Source organism: Sebastes fasciatus, chromosome 8 (genome assembly GCF_043250625.1).
Source record: "Sebastes fasciatus isolate fSebFas1 chromosome 8, fSebFas1.pri, whole genome shotgun sequence".
In the NCBI taxonomy this organism is placed as follows: Eukaryota; Metazoa; Chordata; class Actinopteri; order Perciformes; family Sebastidae; genus Sebastes; species Sebastes fasciatus.
The window spans coordinates 24,964,119-24,983,314 of record NC_133802.1 but is presented as its reverse complement, the minus strand read 5'-3'; the positions used below and the strand labels follow the sequence as shown (position 1 = coordinate 24,983,314).

General features: G+C 38.6%; 2 protein-coding genes across 2 annotated transcripts in view; one reads left to right on the top strand and one right to left on the bottom strand.

Moving 5' to 3' along the window:
• arhgef19 (Rho guanine nucleotide exchange factor (GEF) 19) overlaps positions 1 to 3,188 on the top strand; it is a 29,479-nt gene extending 26,291 nt beyond the window's left edge. Inside the window, exon 16 of the mRNA XM_074644612.1 lies at positions 122 to 3,188. Coding sequence (XP_074500713.1) covers positions 122 to 276 — 155 coding nt within the window. The 3' untranslated portion in view covers positions 277 to 3,188. The remainder of the gene's footprint in view (positions 1 to 121) is intronic.
• A 27-nt stretch (positions 3,189 to 3,215) lies between these two features.
• Positions 3,216 to 17,471, bottom strand: LOC141773007 (pleckstrin homology domain-containing family N member 1). The gene is made up of 11 exons (XM_074644620.1): positions 16,980 to 17,471; positions 11,294 to 11,417; positions 9,348 to 9,494; positions 8,993 to 9,079; positions 8,371 to 8,458; positions 8,157 to 8,293; positions 7,913 to 8,059; positions 6,493 to 6,579; positions 6,141 to 6,216; positions 5,103 to 5,179; positions 3,216 to 3,726 (listed from the first exon to the last, which is right to left on the bottom strand). The coding sequence occupies exons 1-11, from the start codon at positions 17,072 to 17,074 to the stop codon at positions 3,595 to 3,597; spliced, it is 1,197 nt and encodes a 398-aa protein (XP_074500721.1). The 5' UTR covers positions 17,075 to 17,471; the 3' UTR covers positions 3,216 to 3,594.
• Between the last annotated feature and the right edge of the window lie 1,725 nt (positions 17,472 to 19,196).

The following is a 19,196-nucleotide window of genomic DNA, read 5'->3' as shown; positions in this document are numbered from 1 at the left end:
ACCTGCACCTAACATAACTTAGAAAGTTCAGTCTGTGTGTCCCACTGGCTGTCTGGTCTGTAAACCAGTGGTAGATGTGTAGTGGTTTGTTTGATGTCTAAGGGATGCTGTCTTTCACTAGGCTGGGTGGAAGGCATCAGACTATCTGACGGGGAGCGGGGCTGGTTCCCCAAAACCTACGTGGAGGAAATCACAAGTCGCAGCGCTCGCCTCCGCAACCTCCGAGAAAATATCCGCATCAAATGTGTCACGCAGAAACTGGAGGGGGAAGACTAACCACTTTTACTGCAACTTGTCATGTGTCAAAGGTGCATTTTTAAGATGATTTTAGATGGATGTGGGACCCACAGTATGTCGTATAGCATGCAGGTGCTAAAACAAGCCAGCATTTTCCTCTAGCATGCTACCTACGGATACAGTCATGAAATGAGAGGGCAAAGCTTTTAATGCTCCTGTACATTTATAGTTAAAAAAAAGGCTTTTATACAATAAGAGTCAGTTGGCAAACGTTCACATTCGGCCAATTTTTAAGATTATTTTTTGGGCTTTATTAGATATAGCTGAAGATAAGAGGGGGAGAGAGCAGGGACGACATGCAGCGAAGGGAAGCGGGGTCGGATTCAGACCCAGGCCACTGCGGTAAGGACTCAGCCTTGGTACGGTGGTTCTCAACCTGGGGTCGGGACATCTAAAGGGGTCGCAATATCATTTCTGGGGGTCGCCAGATGACAAAAAAATTAAATAACATATTTTTTCTACATTAATCGCCTGTATCAGTGATATAGTTTGCCTCAGAATAGATAGAGAGTTAAAGTGTGCATGCACATGAGTTTTTGACGAGGGATTTCTGGCGGGTTAGGGGCCGAGAAAAAGTCACGCAACGTATCAAAAATCGACAGTATGTGGAGCTCATTGGACAACGCCTAGGTGCTAGAAAAACAAACAAAACAGTCATCACAAACAAAGCAATATTTATTTACATTTATGTATCAAAGCATTCACAATGATCACTCAAAATCAGCTAGTAGGAAGTGTAGAAACAGCTGTTTACACCGGTGTTGCAGCACTCAACACCTGATTAGTCTGGGGGTGTCGCGACTCGAAAAGGATGAGATTCACTCATGTAGTGTAACAACACCAGGAAGTCGCTCGAGGCAGATCCTCCTAGTGAGCTGTGTTAGGACACATCAGAGGCCTTTTATCTTTTATCTTTGTTCACACTGTGTGTTGCTTTAATTTCCGAAGGCAGATGAGAAATCGCTCTGTTGTGTAGTCAACACACTCAACAAAAATGTACAGTTTTTTTTTGTGATTTAGTCCATCCCATATCTGATACACTACAGTGCATCAGTTCATTTCCATCCATGTGGATTGATAAAAAATCCTTGGCTCTTTATTAAAGAGGACGACACCCTCCCTGTACGCACTGTAAATAGTCTGTAGTAACTATGACTGCATGAACTCTGGTCGTTGTCCAGACAAGGCAACTGCAGAATGACGGTTTAATTTCTTTAAAAAGATGATTTCACGATTCTTCTGTAACATAAATGAAGGACAGACTATCCTCTTAACAAGGCCGCACTACACAAATATTTTGTTAGGGCCCTAATCTGATTAAAGGATTAGGCAGACTATATTCTGTATTTTTATTAATGTCAACAAATCCCACGAAAAGACCAAAACCAACAATGAATTCATCCTACTGACAAATATTGTCTAAAGCCTGATATCAGGGACGCTGGAAGTCAGACAGAGTTGGGGGTTTTTCACTTAAAACTATGCAGTTTTACATCATTTTGGACCATTATTTTTTACTATAGATAACGCCCAAAAGCTTAAAGTAATAACTTACTATAGTTGAATAATTATTTTATTATTTATATATATATATATATTATATATTATGTATATAATCACAGCCTTCGTTTGAACATTTAATTCTAAAATCATACTCTAAATCAAAAGAGCAGATTCAGAAAACTGAACATGATTAGCGTTCCTCGTCCGGACGCTGTCCACGTTGTTTTTACGCAGCTCAAAAAAAGGGCTAACCCTGATTTTAAAAAAAACAACAACATGGAACATCAACATACTTTATGTCGAAGCAGCCACAGCAACTACACAGTCAACAACACAGAGCCAACGCATGAGAACTGAGGAGAGGAAGAGGGAGCGAGTAGTAGTTGATCACACATACACCATCCTACTGATGTAAATACTGACTATAGAGCACCAAATGTGTATTAATCCACAGCTGAAAGTAGTCCCCAACAAATGCACTATTTACTCCTGTTTGAGTAACGTTTGCTAAAAAACCTACAGTGCCCAGCTGTTTTAGTGAATGATTTAGCTTTTTGTAATATTGAAACTATATATTTGTGACTCATTTTAAAGATTTCTGTCTTCAGTAGGAACAAGTTGGGCTCGGGGCTGAGCACCACAAACAGGGTAGGGAGGTTTAACAATGCTGGGTTTGTTCTTTTCATGGCATTTGTTGACAGTAAATTTAAAAAAACAGGAAATGGAGACTTACCAAAATACAAATTCACCTCGGCACCCATATAAATCAATCATCTTAGTTGTAAAAGTGCTTCACACGTACTAATTTAAAAACTTTAGCTCCAGTTGAATATAAGCTAGACGTTGTTTTATTACATTAATCATAAAGGATCAAGTAATCTAGTCCTACATCGTCCACATCGTTCCCCTTATTACTTGTAAAAATCCCCAAAATGACCAAAAGCGCAGTGTAACTGAGCTGAGATCTGTTGTTAATGAACCACTATAAATCAACATTCAAATGTAAACTCTTCCAGTGGCACATGAAATGTTTATAATAACCCCTTTTTTTTCTATATCTGCGTCTGTTAGTTGTAATTTAAGTGGTTGCTGTTGCAGCATGTGTATTTATACTCCTCTAGCTGGTCGTTCTCTAAGGAGATTCTGATGTAAATGTACTTTACTGTAGATGGCTTCATGTATAAAGAGTAGAAGATGGACTGTAATTTATATGAACAAAGATTCCACAAATATTATTACTTTCTATAACTATAAACTTTTTCAGTTTGATTCATTTCTAATACCACATTAATAAATATAAGTACTGTGATACACTGGATGTTTACTGGATTTCTGCATACTACTGTAAATGTTTAACCGTTGAATAAATACAGATACTTCCATTTTAAGTTGTGTTGAATAAATTATTCTTTAGAGTTTTTAAACAGTTTATTGTGGAAAAGTCAAACATGTACTTTATGGAAAAGACATCAAAGCTAAATATGTACAGTTTCTTGAGTACTATTTCCTTCAGTAACCTTTACAGCTCTACAGTCTCTACGTCTAACTTCAGCTGAGGTCTTAAACTGGGTCATGACCTTGTTCCTGTTTGATCCCACATGAAAGAACTATAAGCATCTGTTCAGTCCCTCAGAGTGACAAAATCACCCAAATATGGCGAGAACACTTCAGAGCCTCCTCACTGCTGTATCTCCGTTTTGTGGCACAATAAGACATAAAAGTATTTATGTACATACTATCTACACATTGTTTCAGATTTATAATAACAGCCGAGCTTTTCCACATCCAGATGAGTCAGCTGCGTCCGTTGATGTGGCGTTGGTCGGTTGTGATCATCGGTTCCTTGGACTCCTTCCTGCTCCTCTGCAGCTTTGGCATGATAGGAGGTGCAGCGTGACTTGCGGTAACGTGGCTGCTTCTGTCTGGCTGCAGGTCAGAGAGAAAATCTAGTTGATGCAAAGTTGCTTCACGTTTAATGTACTCAACATCACCTCAGCTCACGTGAATATTTCTTGCAAATACAAACTTTTTTGACTGACTTTAAAGGAACAGTGTGCAGCATTTAGGGGGATCTAATGGCAGTAATGGAATATAATATTAATAAGTATGTTTTCTTTAGTGTATAATCACCTGATAATAAGTATCATTGTGTTTTCGTTAGCAAGAATGAACTGTTTATATCTACATATGGAGCCAATCCTCTCCACAGAGCTGACTGCCATGTTTCTACAGTAGCCCAGAACGGACAAACCAAACACCGGCTCTAGAGAGGGACATTCACGTTTTCGCGTTTGCCTACGTAGTTTCAGTCGGTTGCAATCTGCAACCTCACCGCTAGATGCCACCTACACATTGCTCCTTTACAGGAAACTCTAGAGTCTAAGTTGTCTCACGTTCAAATGACCATAACATGTTGTAGCTCCTATGCAGTAGAACCAAAGGATTTTCAAAAATAATCTGTGCTTCAAGCTGCTTCATTTCTACAAAACAACCACAGACCAAAACTGACAAAAAAAAAATGAACCAGAATGCATTTGATCTCAAACAAGTTCGTACAGGTTGATTTTCATACCAAACTAAACCAAACCAGTGGCTGCTCAGGTGGAAAGTTACAGGCAGTACTAGAAAACACTGCAGCATGCATTAGAAAATGCTCCTCAGTAATGGAAAGACATGTAGTAAATTAACTAAAACTGTGTTCTTAAATCTTAAACCTGCATTAACTGATGGCCACTTGGGGGCAATAGAAACTAACTACACACAGCATTTGCATACTAAATGGTAAATGGACTGTATTTATGTAATGCTTTTCTGCCTTACCTCCTCATTCGCACTTTCACACACACCTATGCAATGCAAAGCGCTTGCCTTCAATAGGCCCTTTTTCACAGGAGCTATTTTGACATGTAATTTACATGGTAAACACAGATGTAATAGATTATGGTCCTGTAATATTTGGTGTGTCACAGACGTCCCAGTGAGCCAGCATGCACAATACCAGGGCTGCTGTGAAAAGGGGCCTGTTGTACTGAATAACTCATTAGAATTGGCGCGTCCTGCCGATATGGAGCAATATTGAATCTTTGGAGTGATGCATGTAAGTCCACTTTCTTTTAGCTTTGTTTTGGTCTATACACCAACTACTGAGGGAAACATATCACACTTAAGCTGCTAAATGCTCCACAATGTTAACCAGTGACAAAGTAGTGACAAAGCCACAAAGAATCCACCAACTCTGCAGTTCCCCTCAGCTCTTAACCATTTTATATTCCTTTTAAATATGTCAGACAGCACAGTCTTACCTGTTGTAACTGAAACATCCAGTTGCGATAATCCTCCAGACAGGTACAAGAGACCTGCAGGGGCTCCACCAGCTCACCTAAAACACAACAGCAATTATATGAAATGACTGTATTCCTCACTGTATTTAATTTTGCTATAATTCAATGCTACATTTATAGCTAAAATAGTATTAAGGGGATCATTCGGGTGTTTTGAAGTGGGGTTGTATGAGTTACTTATCCATAGTCAGTTTGTAACCTACAGGAGATGACGGTCGGCACACGCCCAGTTTGGAGAAGCAGACAGGAGTACCATCACCGAAGCATTTTAGCCCCCTAAAAGAAAGGCCCAACTAAAAAAATCAATATTAGTTTAAGTGTACGCTATATTTAGAATATTTTCACCGCTTTACTTTGCCGTCAGACAGCCCTTTCCGACAGGTATCTGAAGCCGCTGTATCCATCTACGCTCTCGCCAAAGCCACCAGACTCCATTAAAAAAATGTGTCATTTTACCTTGCAGAACATAGGAGTTGCTGGTCTACCGCTGCCTCGATCGATTAGTTTGTTTGTTTATTTTATTGTGTGACTTTGGTGAATCCAAACTAACCAAAGTCACACAAAAACAAACTAACTGATCGAGGCAGCGGTAGACCAACAACACCCGTGTTGTGCGAGGTAAAATTACAGTTTTTTTCAATGAAGTGTGGTTGCTTTGGCAAGAGCATAGATAACAGCTTCGGTTCCCCGTCGGAAACACAGACTGTATAGCTGTCTCACAGCAAGGTAAACCAGCAAAAGAACTCTCGATATAGTGTACACTTAAACTGATATTGATTTTTTTTTTTAGGTGTCTAAAATACATTTTGCTGCCGGCCCCGTCCACAGCAGTACATTGCTTTGCTTCCGCGCGGTGACTCCTGTCTGCTTCTCCAAACTGGGGGCGTGCCGACCGTCATCTACTGTAGGTAATACACTGACTATGGATAAATACCTCATACAACCCCACTTCAAAACACCCAAACTATCCCTTTAATGGCACACATTTTCACAGTATACCTATCAGCTCAAACTCCAGTCGTCCAGGCAGGGCTGATCTCTCCACTGCTCTGATGCTGTGTCGGGGCAACCTGCCCTGTTAGAGATGACATTGAAGAAAAATAAATGCTTTAAGTTGTGCAGGAATTTTCACTTTCATACAATGTTCGTACAAGAAGAACCTCATTTAAGACTGAGAGACATTGAAGGATGTTGTAGGCGGCAGGTGTGAGTTACAAAATGTTCCACCCAAGCTGTGTGTCATGTGTCAAAAGAACAAGCGCTGTGTAAAGATTACCGCGACAGGTAGTTATGCCACAGTGGTTGAGGAGGTATTATTATGGATTTTTCCCATAGAGTCATTTTACACTACCTCATATCTTATATTCAGACGCTTGTTGTCTACTGACAGTAGCAGGACGTCTTGTGGGAAGAGAACCATCAGTCTTTCATGAAGTCCCTGAAAGAACAAAGCCATGTCACTGTTACTGTTGTCTAATACAGATGATACCACTGACAAAATACTGTGACACGTGAAATAAGGTTCTCTATAATATAGAATGCGCACTCAGGGTGTCGCGATATACCGGTATTGACGAAAATAATGATATTTAAAAAAGGAAAATATTGATACCATGTTAATAATACACATAATGTTGTGTAAATATCTTTCTTTCAGTTGACAATGACATTGTATTGATAGCAAATGTCAGGCCTTATGGATTTTTTGTTTATCAGTTTATATGTTTGCCTTTTCACTATCCATCAGTGTAATTGTTCTTTATATACTTTTGTACAGTTAACCATAACTGTACAAAAACATACAAAAAGACTCTCTCTCCTCCCTACATTCATGTTATGAGTGTAATTAATTTGCCAAAAAAGAGACAGAACGCTCAATAAACAAAGTAAAGATGAATTTGACTGATAGCATTATTATTATTATTATTATTATTATTATTCAAATTTTCTATAGGTATCGTGATAATATCGTTATCGTGAATTCTTTTGGCCACGATAATCGTGTGGAGAAAATCTGATATTTTGACAGCCCTAATGGACTCTTATGATATTTACCGTATTCCACAAGTAGCATTTTAAAGCACAATTGCAGTTTATCACAACTTGTGTCTTATTTTTGTAATTTTGTCAATCATTCATATTAGCAATAATAACATTGTACACTCCAAGTTAATTGATAGATATGCGAACTAGGCTATGTTGCTGTAAAGTCAGAGGGGCAAGAAAAAAAATTCATAATCATTAGAAAAGATGACCAAATTACTAAATTAAGACCCAAGTTGTAGTGAACCGGAATTATCGTTTAACATCAATAAATAATTTCCATGTTGATTTGAGATACTCGGCAAAGTTTGTGTTAAATAAATGAGAGACCATCACTGAGAGCAGCCTTTACAGTACATGCCACATTGTGTGCCAGCAGGTCAAATTTAACATGACACCTGACTTGCTTATGATTGCTTTATAGCACCAAAGAGAAAAAACGGTGCAAGCTGGTGCAAACAGAGCCACTTCAGAGAACCTATTAAGATAAAAAAAATCTCTTTGCAACAGTTAGAAAATGTGGTCTTGATCTTCAGATACTCTGTCAAAAAGAAGAAGTATTCTTGTAACATCATTGTTGACATCATGTGGTAAGTATGGAAGGCCAGAGAGGACATTGGTAAAAAAAAGAAATCAACATGTCTTGTCTTTGTTTTCATGCTGATAAATGAGTAATTATCTGTGCTCATTTGCAGATTCTTAAAGCAGTGTGACAGAGTATTTATTACCTGTCTGTGTGTGTTGATGATGTGGACGACAGATAAGTATCCCGGCTGACCCATGTGCTGTATCGGCGAGCCCTCCCACTGCCACACGGGAGCTTGAAGTAAGTACTTTTTCAGTTCTTCTCTTTTCCAGTGCTCATCACAGGGTAACTATAGGGAAGAAATATGGTGATCAATTTATTAATTACAACTTAACAACGCTTTGATTTTTCATGCAGAGTTGTAATGTACAGCAGTTGGTCCTTACAAGATAGGAGAGAGCGCAGTGGGTGGGACTCATGGGTTGTGCCATTGACTTGTATCTCCTGTCGTCTATGTGTTGCATCCATTTCTGTAAATCCGCAGCACTGGCACATATGAAGACCTTGGAGTCCACCATTGGGCCTGTGTGAAAGAGGGAACAACATGCTCAGTACTTGACACTGTGTTGCCATGTCTTAGCTGAACTTCCACTGACTCACCGCTGATCTCAAACATGTGTGGTGAATGTGACGCGTCCGGGGCCAAGGAGACGGCTTCCAAGGAAAGTCCAGAAAGAGGAAGGATGCCCTGCGAGATAAGAGAACACGAAGGGTAAGAAAAAATACCATGTCTGTCACTGAGCTTCAGCTTCCTCTAAAGACTTTATCAAGCATTTGTATTATTAGTGTCACCTTTAAAAAGTTGTTATGGCTCATGTTAGGGGTGTAAATCACAAGTTTCATAACGATACAATATTATATTGATTCTTTGGAAAACTATATGATATTTGCTGATATCACAAAGTCTGCCCCAATATGATTTTGATTTGATTCAATTCAGGGGCCTGCGATCAATATGAGATGATATCATTTGTCTTTTTATCATTTGTCTTTAATATATATATATATTATTAAATAACCTAATGAAGGTCTGTGTACCGAAACGTTTCCTTTTAGCAAAATTCTCTGAGAGAATTTGTCTCTGGTAAACAGTTATGCAGTGTATTATGTGTTGGGCTTTTATTGTGAAAGGTAAGAATGGAAGGAGTGGATCTGGTGTGGTTGAATCTTACCCACTATTTATATATATTTTTCAGTTTCAAGTAAAATGCACAAAGAATACCTCATAAATGAAGTCTTGTCGAGAGTGGTCCAGAGAGAGGATCAGCAGGTGGAAAGAGAACAACACCAGGAAGTGTTCACTGGCTTCCTGTGGGAGACAAGGTGAAGTATTGACTCGAGACTAAGGATCTGTGGGCTCATATTGTCAGAGGCTCCATCAACTGTTCACACAGACATGGCAATAAAAAGTGACCTGTTTCACTATTTTATTAAAAGATGCTGCTTGCCAGACAGAAGTTTAGGGTACTGTATGGCACCCAAGCACTATTACAACTCTTACAAATATTCTTAAAGAGAATTTCATAATATGCCCCTTTTAGGATGACGTGTTGATGGAGCCACACCTCATCACTTACATGTGTGTAGCTGTTGTAGAGAGACACCAGGGAGGAGTGGATGATCTCTCCATACATGTGGGCAGGTTGGCCCTCCCACTCCCTGATCGGCTGGTGGGAGTAGATCCTTTGGTGCAGCTCGTCTCTGCTCCGGCCCCACAGCACCACCTACAGACACAAAACTGTATCAGCCCATATCTATTGATTATGATGTGTGGATTGAAATATTTTGTAGTTTTTTTCTAGTGGGTGGCCATTTTCTCATCTTAATCAACCCCCTGAGACCCGCGATCCCGACCGACTGTACTGTTTTTCAAAGGCTGTAGCAGATTCAGATTTAGAGCTAGAGTGAAAGTACAGATATTATATGAATATAGAAAACTAAAGGAATCCATTGGTAACCATGCCATGTGAGCTTGTTGGGAAGGAGGCTAAATAACGCTACAAAGTTAGGCTAAATTTTGGGGTCAAAGGAGTCCCTTGACCTCTGACCTCAAGATATGTGAATGAAAATTGGTTCTATGGGTACTCACGAGTCTCCCCTTTACAGACATGCCCACTTTATGATAATCACATATAGTTTTTTGAATGCAGTATAAATGTGTTATTTTCAAGTATTGGGGTCTCTAAACAGTCTTGATTTACATAAATTGGGTATCATTTTTTAAAATTTGACCTCACTGTATAAAATGACATGTAGTGACCTTTAGGATAATCACAGCTTCATGAAACTTTACAACCACAAACTAGAGACCTAGATCATTCAGAGGATGTATGGCTTTCCTAGGTAGATTGACAATAAGGGGGTTTCCAGAACAGAATTGCTCGCGATCCAAATCTCCAAACCATCCAAAAATCTCCAAATGTGAAAGGTTTTTGAAACCAAATCACGGCATGGCTTTTTCTGTAATGTTCCTCAAGGTCTTGGTGTCTTAATGTGGTATTTTGGAAGGATTATTGATTATTTTTATAAATTCTCAAGTGGTAACATTTTTTTTAATTTAGCACCAAATCTGCCAACCACACATCACCAACTCCAGTTACAGCACTGAGGTCGACCAATCAGTCCCCAGAACTAGACTCAAAAAACAGAGGTGACCGAGCCTTTGCGGTGGCCGCCACTAATCTGTGGAACAGCTCACCTTTTCATATTAAAGCAGCTCAGACGACAGAATCATTTAAATCGCTGCTGAAGACTCACCTCTTCTCGCTGGTGTTTGATTAAGTTTATCTTCTGTTGTGCTGCAGCTCTTTAACTGCTATTATGTGCACATTCTGTTTTTACTCTGTTCTTATTGTTGCTTGATTTGTTTTGATTTTTATTACGTACATGTTCAGCACTGCGGTCAACTGCGTTTTTTTTTTTTTAATATGCTATACAAATGAAATATGACTTGACTCATATCACTCCCCCCATCAGTATTTAAATGTGGCCACATGTTTCACAGTGAGATGAGTCATGCTTTACAAAGAAAATTTGAGTTTGTTTCACTATTGCAAGCCTCTAGACATTGTTGTTTGAGCAAACTGTTGCACAATACAAGGAGATTTGTATCTAAACTTGTTCTTCTGTAGGAGTTTGGAGGCTTTATATTTAGAAAATTTGTCATTCAAGTGGAAAGAAGTGCTAAAAACTCAAGTTTGCGTGTTAGTGTTTCCTCCCTCCTTTATTTCCTGTAAAGTTTGAATCACACCAAACAGGGAATGCAGAATCTCTCACTTTTGTCATGGAAGATTCCTACAGTGTGTAAACACCGTGTGTCTGGCCTCAACACAAATAACAGCACTGAGTGGAAACTGTTGATGTGAGACACATCTCGCCACACTATGCTCGAGCCCTAAAAAGTGTTAAAGTGTTTGCTTAAAGTGAGCCACTAACTGTGTTGTTACTGTGAAATGTGCACGATGAAGTTTCCGGTTGTGTCTTTGACATGTCCTACACAACACACACACACACACATAGTGACCTCTTTTTCCAGGTGGCGTATTGAAGGGTATCGCGGTGGTGGTGGCGGCGGTGGCAGCGGCTGCTGCTCATCTCTGCTGTTCCTCACTGACAGCTGAAGCCTGGTCTCTCCCAGACTCCACAACCTGAATAAACACATTTCATCAAATGTTCACATTAGGTCTGTAAATCAATTGAAATATTTAATTGTGATTAATCGCATGATTGTCCATAGTTAATCGTGATTAATTTCAAATTAATCTCAAATTTTTGTATCTGTTCAAAATGTTTCTTAAAGGGAGATTTGTCAAGTATTTAATACTCTTATCAACATGGGAGTTGGCAAATATTCTTGCTTTATGCAAATGTATGTGTATATCTATTATTGGATATCAATTAACAACACAAAACAATGACACATATTGTGCAGAAACCCTCACAGGTACTGCATTTTGCAAAAAAAATATGTTCAAATCATAACATGGCAAACTGCAGCCCAACAGGCAACAACAGCTGTCAGTGTGTCAGTGTGTTGACTTGACTATGACTTGCCCCAAACTGCATGTGATTATCATAAAGTGGTCATGTCTGTAAAGGGGACACTCGTGGGTACCCATAGAACCCATTTTCATTCACATATCTTGAGGTCAGAGGTCAAGGGACCCTTTGAAAATGGCCATGACAGTTTTTCCTCACCAAGATTTGGAGTAAGTATGAGATGGTTGATTTCTTATGTTTTCTAGTTTCATATGATGCCAGTATCTTCACTTCCGCTTAAAAATTGAACCCGCCACAACCTCCAAAAGATCAGAGGCCCGTCGGATTTTTAAGAGGTTAATTAAATATCACAAGTTGTGTTAATGCATTAAAGAAATTAGTGGCATTAAAACAACTTTGCGTTAAGCGTTATTATCGTATTAACTTCGACAGCCCTAGTTCACGTTAACACATTTCATCAGACATCACTGTCACGTAGCAGCAGTTAATGCTGAGGGCACGGTGGCTCTGTGGTTGGCTTCTTGCCCTCATTGTGGTACAGATGTGGGTTCAGTTTCTGGTCCTATCTGTGCAGTGTGAATATTAAAGTGCATGCTCTATCCTGCAGTTCAAAGACATGTGAGTCAGACAGTCTCGAGACTCAAAACTGTCTCTAAACTATGATCGAGGGCCCCTCTTTGTATGTGCTTCCTAATGGTAAATGCTTGGACTGGTGCCTAAAAGAAAAGAAAGAGATTGAAGAGCAGTAGAGCATATCACAATTTAAATGGCTTGTCTTGACCCCCCTGCAGCCCAGCAGCAGACAGACATAATCAGATTACAGTAGTCAGAGCAGAGACAGACCCACCTGCTGACCCTTTACTTATATTTTGAAGCCTGTCGCACTAATTCTAAGCAGGTTTTGAATGTGTACTACAGTATAGTGGATGTACACAGAAAACTTGACAAAATTAAGACTAGTCAAAACAGTTGATTTTTAAGAATGATATTGATCTAACCTATTGTTCCACAATGCATTGCACAAATATAGATAGATGATATATCTGTAGCTATATCTTAAAATTAACATTTTTAACAGGAAGCCAATAAGATCACACCTTGTCATGTTCTTAAGAAACTAAATATGTTTAGTTTTGATCATTTCAATAGATTTGCTAATATTAAACCTGTCCATGAATGCCTAAATTCGCAGTGACATGGTGGTTGTGTTCATGGAGAACTGTGTTAGGTGCCATTTGGTAAATCCTCCTTTGGACAGATGTCGTTTTCCGCGTGGTGGATCAATACGTGGAACTCCTTACGGGACTCAAAATGGATCATTTTAAACTCAAGTTGAATCAGCTTTTAAAGAGGTATCAGTCATGTGGTCACGAATAATTAATGTATTTTGAGTTTTGTGTATATTCTTTATAGAGGCCCATCTATGGGCTTACATTGCAATTTGTCTTAGACTATAAATGCTGGTATGTGACATTGATCCATGCTATATACTTGCACCTATAAAAATAAACATTCAATAATTAATATAATGAAAAACAAAAAGCATTACATCTTTGGAAATAGCCTACATTTTGATTTCTCTTTGTAAAAGTTAAATTAGCAATGTAGACTGGCGCACAAGCGCATTCATTTCTTGTATACCAACACAGTAAAAATCACTATGACAATTACTTTATGCTTTAAACAATTACAGTAATTGGCCTGGGTCCACCCACTTGGCACCCAATCAGAAGGCATATTTTTTTGCTGGATAATCCAGTGAACAGACCTAAAACAATTCTTGTTTTTTTAACTTCTTGTTTAGGCTATGTGATAGGTCAGATTTTGATTGGCAGTGCATTTCACAGATGCCAGATTGAGAGACAAATCAGTGTTGCCAGATCGGGCTGGTTTTGAGTTGGGCTGGTAAAAAATACTGAAAACAATATTACCGAACAAGCTGCCATTTTACGGTCAAAAACACAGATACAAAATTCAGTAAACTTATTGACTCATTTAAAAATATTTGATTGACATGAGTTGTATTCAATCGTCATTAGGGATAAAGGAGGACCTACTTTATTGACTATCATTGACTATAATGACATGGAAATGTGTGTATTTGGCTGTCTGACTGCACTTTTTGTGGGTTAATTGTGATAGCCTATTCATCTAACATTATATCTTTGGTTATTTGATACATAAATGTAGGTTTTATTGAATTGTGCGGGTTTTAAATTGTGATTGGGCTGAAAACTGTCAATCTGATCTGGCAACCCTCTTGATTGCTCATTGTGACAGCAGCTGTTGCAAACACGAACAGAACGCCATGAATTTTACGTCAGCGTGACGTCAACCAGTTACGTAAACAAGCACACGGATGCATTTGGCGGAACGACACCAGATAGCACGGTCACCCGTTACACCGGAACACCTGTGCATGTAGGAACAGAAGCCAGAGGAGCTCCATCATTCTCAACCAAGACCGACTCCTCCTGCACCAGTTTTTCCTCGACAACAAGTGCCAAGTTATAACGACACAGTAACGTTATGTGGGCCCTCGCTACCTTACTAATTACAAGCAATTGGTGGATACCAACTGACATTCACATGGAAAGCCGTTTGAGCATTTATTCCATATCCTTGATATCAGACGTCTGTGTCCTCCACTAGTTTGGTCTTTGTCAGCACTAGTTGGACATTTTGTCTTACTAGTTGAACAAAAACTCTTACTAGTCACTGTTTTTCAGCAACTAGTGGCACTTTTATCCAACTAGTGAGACTGTGCACCACACTAGTAGGACCAAAGCCCAACTAGTCAGCTTTTTGACTCACTAGTGGACCTCTGGACCGAACTAGTAACACTGACAGTCTCACTAGTTAACTAGTACGCTGCAAAAGCTTTGACATGTAACATTTTGAGCCTCACTAGTTCACTAGTAAGGTCAAAAAGACCTAGTAAGAGTTTTTGTTCAACTAGTAAGACAAAATGTTCAACTAGTGCTGACAAAGACTGAACTAGTGGAGGACAATGACGTCTGATATCAAGGATATGGAATAAATGCTCAAACGGCTTTCCATACCTGCTCTCCTTTGACAGAGACTATGATGAAATCATTGCAGTGTTCAACACCAAGCCCCGTCATCCCCTGCTGCAAACATCAAAAGTAAGCTTATTTACACGATGTCGGTGGATATGTATGCATGATGATGTAAAAGGATTGTATGATTAAACTGTGGTGTGTTAGGCAAAGTATAGTCGTAATGGCCTATGCGTTTCAGAACCTATTAAGTAGATGTTTGGTCTTGGATGGGCTAGGCTCACCTGGTATTCTTTGTGATCATGCCACACTGTGATTTCTACCAACGCCTCTGGAGTTACTATTAATGAAATTTGGACACAGCTATGGATTTGTGTGTACATTTCTCAGCACACACCACATGTCTGATTCAGTATATGTGTGCATCTTTGCAGTGGTGGAAAGTAACAAAGTGCATTTACTCTTTACTTAAGAGCAATTTTTAGGTATCTGTACCTCAATTTCTGCTACTTTATACCTCTACTCCACTACATCTTAGAGGCAAACGTTGTACTTTTTACTCCACTATTTAGTTGATAACTTAAGTCGACATACTATACTATGACTTTTTTCAACATATTATACTATGACTTTTTTATTTTTTATTTTTTCAACATACTATACTATGACTTTTTTATAACTCTTTTGACATACTACACTGACTTTTTTTACGACTTTTTTCAACATACTATACAATGACTTTTTTCGACATACTTATCACTTTTTCGGACATACTATACTATGACTTTTTTTGTACATGCTTTACTACGCTATATAATTTTTTTCGACATACTATACTCTGACCTGTCTATATGATATCCAGATATTAATATAGCAGCAAACAACTACAGTATATGCGATGTAAAGATCATTAGAGGAGTAATGTCTACCTGAGCAGAGAGAATCTCTCTCCCTTGGTGTGTGTTGTAATCCAAGTTTCTCCTTGCTTTGTTGACATTGCCGGGCCGGCCACGCATAGCTTTTTAGTGCATGTTTGTGCATGTGAGCGTGCCCCGCTGGCTAGCTCTCGCTGCCCGTTGCTCTGCACTGCTCTCATATGGCGGTTACAGCTGACAACGCCATCCCGACCGACGGTGGCACGGAAGCGTAGCACCCCCCCTCCGGTTCCCACCCCCCCCAGATAACACCGTTATCTCTGTCTGCACTTTTGCCATTGTTTGCACTGTTAGCGCTGTTAGCTGTGAGTCGTGGCTCACCGTCGCCATGTTGAGAGTTGTTGAGAGACAATAGAAATCTTTAAGTATAATTTTTAATGCAGTACTAGAAACAGAGTATTTCTACACGTTGGTACTATTTTTACTTAAGTAAATGATCAGAGTACCTTCTTCCACCACTGCACCTTAGTAACAACCAATTTTGTCTGTGTTGTAGAATACAAACATGAGTGGGTTGCGACCATAAGTAGTAATGATTAAACAGCCACACATAAGGGCTGGTAGCTACTGTTGTGATTAGCCACTGCTAATCCCCCAGCCTTAGAACAAGTGGGGATTTGTCCCGCCCTAACTCTGTATTAAACCCCGCCATGCTTCAGCTATTGTCTTATAGTAATCTGCTAATCACATCAGTGCAGCATCACCGAGTCCCCAAGTTCATGTTTAGTAAATAGGAGCCAATTAGTTCTCCCGCCTTGTTGTTCTGCTGGGTGCTGATGATTGGAAATCATATGGATGTAATGTGTTGTTGTGCAGGTGTTTTCATCTTGGTTAAAGGGTTTAAAATGTAACCTTTTCTTCACTGCATTGCCTGGAAGTTATCTGTGTAAAATCACATCCTGTTAATCTGTGAAAACAAGCACGTAGTGTGTGCATCCTTGCTGTGGTATCAATGAATACGCTGCAACTTTGAAAAATGGTTATGCAAGAGGCTACCTAGTCTTGTGTTTGGCATGTTCAGCTGCAAAATGTGACGCATGACATGCAAAAGAAAACCCCAGAGGTTGAAAGAGAAGCTTATAAAGTTCACCGCTTCCTCCTCTAGAACTCAAAAACACAAAACCACATTTAAACAAACTTAAAAGGCACAAGGCTGTGACAAAGATGACTGAATCTGCAGTACAGTCATCATAACTCTGTTAATTCCCCACCTCTACTTTTCTATTTTTCAGAAGTTTTTGGCTTTAATTCTTACCCCAAATTATCTCCAGAGAGTTCCAGGAGCTCGATCTCATCAGGGCCCACCTCGTCCACTCCAGTATGCCTCTGGGTCACACTGCAGCATCCCATGACGGATGAGGAGTCTGTCCCACTCCGCCCGTCTCAGCTTCTAGTCCACACACTGAGCACCATCTGCCTAGACAGTCATCCCCACTGTGTGTGTGTGTGTGTGTGTGTGTGTGTGTGTGTGTGTGTGTGTGCCACACTAAAACCAAAGAGATAACAGAAAAAAACGGAGGGTGGTTGGGTCCAAAAGAGGATATTGTACGCTGGAGGGAGGGGGTGGTGCTGCTAAGCTCTAGTTCCCCCTTTTTGCCAGCATGTAGTTTGTATTTCCATAGAACCACGAGAACAAAAAGGTGTTAGAGGAATTGAAGATAAAAGTGGTAAGACGTTTTTGTCGAGTTGCAGCGTTGTAGTTGTTCCTTCCTTCCTGTCAGTTGGCTGTCTGCAGAGAACTGAGCAGCTTCCTCAGTTGTTGGTTCTTTTTGACAGTCTGACTCTCACACTGGGAACCTGCTGACACTTCACCATGACAAATAAAAACTGGTTGTCATTTAAAGATTACCATTTGTAGGTATAAAAATGCAGCTGCTACAGATATTACACCTCTTCGTGTTGATAACTCTGGTGCTCTCAGCCTCCTTGTTGAGAAGCATATGGATGAAGCAAGCATCCTGTTGGGAAAGATGGGACCATGCCTGTCTGTGTTTACATGAAAAGAACCTGAATATGGATAGGCAAGTGAGATAATTATGAGTTATGAAACAGAGGGCTGCAGTCAAAACAACAAGCCACAACATCTGCAGCTTGCAGTGTTGGTTTTCCTGGTTAGAATTACAGTAAGATGGTGGGAGGGTTTGTACACAATCATGTCTGAGTGGTTCTGGCTTTCCACAGGGCAGGAGCTGTTTCTGTGTCTGTGAAGTGACGCAACTTGATGTAAGATAAATGATGGATATATTTTCCATTTGCAACAGCTATTGATGTTGTGTTTTGATTACAGTAAAAGAGTCTACCATTATTTTGGAGGAAAAACCTCTTTTTAAATTTAAATTAAAAGGTTCTCTTTACGTCATATTCCTAACAAATCTAAAGTAAAATGAACCCAGTTATTGAAGTGATGAATAGAATCTTAACTAGGACATTTTTGTGACTTTCTTACATGTTAGACTATGATTTTTTTTATGACTTTTTATTACACACCGACACCATACGGTGACTTTTTTTATGACTTTTTTGGCAAGCTATGCTGTGACTTTTTTGTGACTCTTTTGATATACTATACTATTACTTTTTGAGAAATGCAATACTCTGACTTTTTATGACTCTTTTGACATACTACACTGACATTTTTATGAATTTAAAAAAAAAAAAAATTACGACGGACTGTACTATGGCTTTTTTTTTTTTCGACAGACTGTACTATGGCTTTTTCGACATGCTATATATGACATTTTTATGATTTATTTTTTCAACATATGACTTTTTTTGACATACATTACTATAACTTTTTTTACTACTTTCGACATACTGTACTATGGCTTTTTTTCAACATACTATAAGGTTTTTTTTTACTTTTTTACGACTTACTATACTATGACTTTATTGACTTTTTTTCAACATAATATACTCTGACTTTTTAAAAATAATTTCGACATACTATGCTTTTACTTTTTTTTTACTTTTTTACAACATACTTTACTATGACTTTTTTTGACATATAATTTTTTTACTTTTTTAAAAAAAAATGTCGACATACTATACTATGACTTTTTTTCGACAAACTATATAACTATTTTTTTTACTTTTTTTGACATACTATGCTATGACTTTTTTTAACTGTTTTCGACATACTATAGCCTACTGTGACTTTTTTTAAAGTTTTTTTACATTTTATACTATAATTCTTTTTTAAAGTTTTTTTTTACATACTATACAATGACCTTTTTTTGCTTTTTTCGACATACTATACTATGACTTTTTTTTTTTTTTTACTTTTTTCGACATACTGTACTATGACTTTTTTGTTTACTTTTTTTACATACTATACTATAACTTTTTTTTTTTTTTTTTTGACATACTATACTATGACTTTTTTTTTAACTTTTTTTACATATTATACTTTAATTATTTTTTTACTTTTTTTTGACATACTATACTATAACTTTTTTTACTTTTGTCAACATAC